Here is a 6,247-nt window from a genome sequence, read left to right as displayed (position 1 = left end):
ATAAACATCAGGTGCTTCATTCTACAGCAATAATTGCCAAATGGCATGTATGATGTCAGAAAATTGCAGGAGCCGATAAACACTACAAGTAAGAAATGAAGAAGCACAAGAGCCCAGGGAAGCTTTCAGCATGCTGACATACTCCAAGTCCCCAAACTATACATGAAAACATGTCAATACTTACTCTCCTCCCTCCACAGTAGTTCACTAAGCCTTACTGTTCATGTAAAATAGACCTCTATGATTCACAAACATACAGTTCATTTGCAACCAAAATAGCCATAAATAAAACTTTTTTATTCTTTGATGTAATTTACAAGCTACCAGGTACCATGTATTTTACAATGGTCACTTTAAAATTGATGCAGTCACAGAATGGCCCAGACTGAACAGAAAGCTGTTGTTGATGAAGTGAAGGATCGTAAGACATAAGCAAAGTAATACTGTAACAGGTAGGTGGCAAAAAGCAGATTTGCCGTAATAAATCAGACTTGTAATGTTGCATGAGTTCTGGCTGATAACAAAAACTGAGTGTCATGCGATTCTCAGCTTTATTGCCTGCAGTCTGGCTAATGTCTGTACAGTCTCTTTCTTTCCTTGCGATTTATTAAAATGGAAAAGTTAAAAACTATAGCAGCAACAAGCAAACCCTGTGACAGGAAGGCAAGGGTTAAATAACTAAAAACAGTTTATACAGTGTGCTTAAGGAAGGTCTTCAGAGTTTATCTTCCGTCAGCTGGAGTTCGACTGAGTGATGACATGATTCGGGCAAATCGTTCGCACAGTTCATGGGTGGAATATGAAGGTAACTTTGGTGGGTCGTTGAAACCTTTAATTTCTGTAGAACAATCTAGCAATTTTGGCAGGAAGTCTGTCAGCTTTTCTTGCAAGTTGGCTGTAAAGAAGATGCATATATTTTTATTTATCTGTTTGTAACTGGCCAATAACTTAAACTGTGAGTTATCTTTGCGTGCAATTTTTTATTATTTAAAGGTTTCCTTTCCTTCTCATGGTCCCACTTGAGAAAAGGAAGCCTGCACTCTCTTAGCCATTAGCTATTCTCTTAACCACATTTACTCTTAAACAGCAGCAACAAAAACAGCTCACTGTAACTTTAGGATTAAAATCTATGAAGAATGTGCATTGCTTTTATAGTAAATAAGGCACTATCTTGCAGATTTCTGAACTATGCATCTCAAAATGTGCTTAAAGATTAATAAACTGATCACAATCTAACAGATGAACTCTCTCCTTTCATCCAACTTTTTTTATTTTGTTTACTCTTCCAATATCATTCTTCCAACTTTAGCAATACAGGCATACCATACCAATCTAAAGTTGAGATGCACCTTAGATTATAACTGATATGCGGAAACAAACTTACTCAGAGTTCCTAGGAACACATCTTATTACTGTATATGTATAAAAGTACAATTGTAAATAACATACGCTCCATTTCTTGTCCAAGGTATGAACACCATCGATTTCTCATATCTTCTACAGCAACAATATCCTTTTCCTCTGTTTCATCCACCAGTAACAATGGCAAACATGGAACAATAAGATCATTCATAATTTCCAGTCCTTTATTCACTTCTCGATCATCTCCAGATTCAAACTGTGCTGCAGCACACTCATTTAATTTCTATGTATAACATAAAGAGAAAAATCAAACTGTTAGTGTTCATATTGTGTAATAGTGTGTAACAGGTTCAAGTTACTAGTCCAAGCATTTGAGAACCAGGGGCAACTATATAATCAAATACTTTTGCATGGTGCAATCTCTAAAATGTCATGTAACTGCTGATTTATGCAGTGGTATTTTTCTGTTAGTCTACTTACGCCAAGTGAGGTTACCTATGTGTTAGAAAATGTGAAACAATGTTTTTATATAAGCTAACAATAATGTTTGTGCAGTTTCATTCCATCAAATATATTCATGGGAACCATATGCAATTCCTATCACATATCATTTACTGGAACAGCTCCTAGAACCGAGTTCTTTTAAATCCTTGGTACTTCAATTTGCATTCTGGCAGTCTTTTTCCAGAATCACAAAATAACCCATTTACATCCGTTCCATGATACAACTGGTTTTGCTAAGCCATATGGCACCAAGGTTGCTCACCACTGCAAATGTCACCCACTTGTCCTATGAAACAAGCTGCACAGGACACACATTAATGTATGCTAAAGTATGATGCATAAAGTATGATGCATAAGAATAACTAAAAGCAGAGAACAGTCCTTAGCCACAGACCTGAAACTAAATATAATTATGATACTGATTAGGACTACATGTTTAAAAAAGAAATCTGCAGTTTTTCCTCAAAAAATAAAACATTGTACAATTGGATTCCACTTACTAGTAAACATTCTCTTCTATAATGGGATATCAGTTCTTCATCATGACCTCTGTTTGAGCCTTTTGCTAAAAGTTCTTTGTTCTTATGGTAAGCACAGAGAAGGTACAGCAGGGCATTCTTAAAACTACAATAAAAATGAATTTTATTTTTTTTAAAAAAAAAGTACTAGAAAGGCATTTTAATGAGATTCTTGAAATGGTCTCTTAATGGCATACAATATTGTACAGTGGTACCTCAGGTTAAGTACTTAATTCGTTCCGGGGGTCCGTACTTAACCTGAAACTGTTCTTAAACTGAAGCACCACTTTAGCTAATGGGGCCTCCTGCTGCTGCCAGAGCATGATTTCTGTTCTCATCCTGAAGCAAACTTATTTACCTGAAGCACTATTTCTGGGTTAGCGGAGTCTGTAATCTGAAGCGTTTGTAACCTGAAGCGTATGTAACCTGAGGTACCACTGTATCTAAATTCAAAAACATACTGTATCAAATCCTGTCTCAAACACCAAATATTTAGATTGTCTACAATGTAAGAAAATATTTAGTGGGGCCAGCCCAATCCTATGGTTCTGTTAAGGCAGTAGCAGCTACGGCACGGATAAACCAGCTTAATATAGAAACAATTTATTCCTGTTATGGAAATGCCTGCATGAAGACAATTCTGCTAATTGTGGAATGCATATGCATTTATAATATTTATATCTTGCTTTATGTGAGAGCCAAGAGGCTCTTAAAGCAGCTTAAAAATAGAGTCTCAAATAAAAATCAAAATTCAAATCTAGTGCAGACCTGGTTGCTCAGTGGAGCAAGTATATATAACACCAATCCTGGCCTGGCTGCACTTCTGGGCCCAATTCAAAATGCTGGTTTTGACCTATAAAGCCTTAAAGGCTCAGGACCACAATACCTTAAGGACCTTAAGGGTTACAGATAGATACTTTAATGTCAGTAACAATATTTTTGCGAGGGGGACAGATTGTACAGATTGCACAACCCACAAAAGAATTTCCATGCCCAGTCATCCTTACACATTTGTATCATTTATCGCATATGGGGCCTATATAACCATTTGATTGCAAATGCACTGCAATACTTTGTAGATTTTAAGAGGTAGATTCCCTTACTTCTTGTTCTGGAAACATTCCAATCCCACCATGAGGTACACAGTTGTATCTCTGAAGTTTCTGTACTCTTGGTGCCACCACTGCATGTAAAAATAAATAAATATGTACGTAAGTTTTTTTATGATGAAATACTAAACATCCAATTTCAGTCCTGTCAAACTATGAGTTCAAAATGCTTTATTGCCTCCTTTAGATGGCCATGCCAATGAGAAAATCTTGAGTAACTCTGGATAGGGAGATTCAACATGTCATTAAGAACAATGCACTCTGTCCGCTGACTAATTTTCTGACTCCCCACCATTTCTGCACAGTCACTGCCTATTACATGCAAACTGCTTGCAAGTCCATTTAAAATCCAAATGTGAAGGCCACACTTCCCTGAAAATTCACAGCTTTTGAGCTCAATACTTACCACCTTTTTCAGGACTTTTTCAGGACTTACATTAAAACACACACACACACACACACACACACACACACATTCATTTTACCTTAGGATGAGTAAGAGGAAATGTTTCTGACAATACTGACCTCATAATCTTCCATTTTTACTTCATCTGGCTTTATCATTTCAATTTTGGCTCGGGCCACTTTCATTATGTTACGGCACCTTTAAAAAGGAAAAGGTTGTTACTGACTTTCTAAATCCTTCTTTGCAGCCATTTCAGAGCAGGAATGTGACCTTTTGTTCTAGACCAGGGGTCTGCAACCTTTAAGACAAAAAGAGCCACTTGGACCGAAGAAAAAAAACCATTGCGACATTTAAAACAGTGGGGAGTGTCGGGGCACACAATGCGCTTCCTCCCCTCGCTAGTATCCGCCCCGGAGCCGCGGCAAAGGTGTAAAAGAGCCACATGCGGCTCCGGAACCGCGGGTTGCTGACCCCTGTTCTAGACAAAAAGAGGAAGCTGCCGCTCTCCAGACACCTACTTCACGAGGGCCTGCCCTCTCAGGGTTAGGGTACATGTGAGTATGTGTTGCAAAACATCCCCTTGTATCAGTTGCAAAGTGAATTGGGACTGTTCCTGTGTTCGTGCAGATTGGGCAGGAAGATGGGAGGTTTGGTAAGACTGCCATTTTTAAAAAAATTAAAAAGGCATAGCACTCCTCTTCCTTCTTGGAAGATAGTATCTTAACCTGGATCTTGCATGTCTTCTCAGGTTTGAGACCTACTGAATGACTAGATATTATTTCTGTGACTTCAATTAGGACTGGCTGATTTATTTTAGATGGCTTGGCTTTATGGACTACAGTGGTACCTCAGGTTAAGTGCTTAATTCGTTCTGGAGGTCTGTTCTTAACCTGAAACTGTGCTTAACCTGAAGCACCACTTTAGCTAATGGGGCCTCCTGCTGCCGCCGTGCTGCTGGAGCACGATTTCTGTTCTCATCCTGAAGCAAAGTTATTAACCCGAGGTACTATTTCAGGGTTAGCGGAGTCTGTAACCTGAAGCAAATGTAACCTGAAGCGTATGTAACCCGAGGTACTGTAGTCTAATGCATTGCCTGAAAGTACTGCTACAAAAATGGCAGGGTCACAGGGGGACTCATCTTTGGTTTCATTTTTTGGGCACTTTTTTAATTCTTCAGTTTGTTATTAATCTCTCATTTTAGGAGCCTTCATGGTGCAGTGTTACTTGCTGTACTAGACAAAGCCAGCCTTAGAATGCATTTAAATTATCACATATACAGCATGTACTTTTCTCTGGTTTCTTCTGTTGATTACGGTGCAGACGTGTTTCGCTCAAGTGTAGGCCAGCAACTATCTTTAAGTGTCACAAGGTGGAGCTATAACACTTTTGCTACATATCTAGTGTTTTCTCATAGAACCGGGAGGTTTCTTTTTGAAAAACTCTCATTCTGCTTAACTGCATTTGCAGAAGGAAAGCTAAATAATTTATACCTTATTTCCTTTTAAAAACAAAAACAAACAAACAAACTAACTAACATTCTACAGAAGCTTTGCTTGAAGTATGTTGGACCAGACACACATGCATACATTACCTTTCATCAAAACTCAAATTGTGATCTGCAAACTGTTCCAGCAACGTTCTCTCAATTATTTTGTTTGGAGCCTGGTTTTGGATGAAGTATACAATTGCATGATGCAAACGGTAATCACACTCAGGCGACGTCTCTTGTTGGGCAAGTTTGAGTAATCGTGCATATTCCAATTTTATTGCCTAAACATTTTTTTTAAAAAAATGACAGCCATTTTTAACAGGACAGGATTTTTTAAATGAAAAATGTAAACTACGTTAAAAGCTCTATACAATTTAAATATCAGCATGACTAATAAGAAACAGGAATATTTAATTCCAAAGCCATTATTCTCTTTTCCAATGACACTTTAAACTATCCTGGATGAAGACAGAAATAAAACCTTAAAACATCATTTCAGCAATATGGCAAAAGTGCTGCAGTAGTAAGTATAAAGCAAACGTTCAGCTTCTAAAGGAAAACAGAAAATATTTTAAGCAGCAAGCCATCAAATGAAAGGGCTCTATCAAACTTAATGCTACTTGGAGTAGACCCATTCAAAATTAATAGGCTGGCTTAGGATACATGCTATTTCCCCACCCTCCTTGTATTAACCATCAACAACAAAACTCACTCTCTAGTTATACATTAGCACAAGGCTCCATTTTAATGGTATTTAACAAATCCCAACTCTCAGTGTGAGAATGGGCAATGACAGCATTAACTCTGGGCAGAAAGTATTCAAGAGCACTTTGATAATAATGTCATAAAGGTAAAGGGT

At 37.8% G+C, this 6,247-nt stretch overlaps 1 protein-coding gene across 4 annotated transcripts in view; it reads right to left on the bottom strand.

The window, feature by feature from the left end:
- Positions 1-276: 276 nt before the first annotated feature.
- Positions 277-6,247, bottom strand: part of USP25 (ubiquitin specific peptidase 25) — a 56,632-nt gene continuing 50,661 nt past the window's right edge. For all 4 annotated transcript variants that reach the window (XM_053386504.1, XM_053386505.1, XM_053386506.1 and 1 more), the window contains 6 exons: positions 5,491-5,669; positions 4,019-4,097; positions 3,488-3,567; positions 2,367-2,490; positions 1,450-1,645; positions 277-895 (listed from right to left, as the gene is read on the bottom strand). In XM_053386504.1, the coding sequence (XP_053242479.1) occupies positions 723-895; positions 1,450-1,645; positions 2,367-2,490; positions 3,488-3,567; positions 4,019-4,097; positions 5,491-5,669 (831 nt within the window). In that variant the 3' untranslated portion in view covers positions 277-722. The remainder of the gene's footprint in view (positions 896-1,449; positions 1,646-2,366; positions 2,491-3,487; positions 3,568-4,018; positions 4,098-5,490; positions 5,670-6,247) is intronic.

Source organism: Podarcis raffonei, chromosome 4 (genome assembly GCF_027172205.1).
Source record: "Podarcis raffonei isolate rPodRaf1 chromosome 4, rPodRaf1.pri, whole genome shotgun sequence".
Classification (NCBI taxonomy): Eukaryota; Metazoa; Chordata; class Lepidosauria; order Squamata; family Lacertidae; genus Podarcis; species Podarcis raffonei.
The sequence above is the reverse complement of the archived record's forward strand: the minus strand, read 5'-3'. Positions and strand labels throughout refer to the sequence as shown.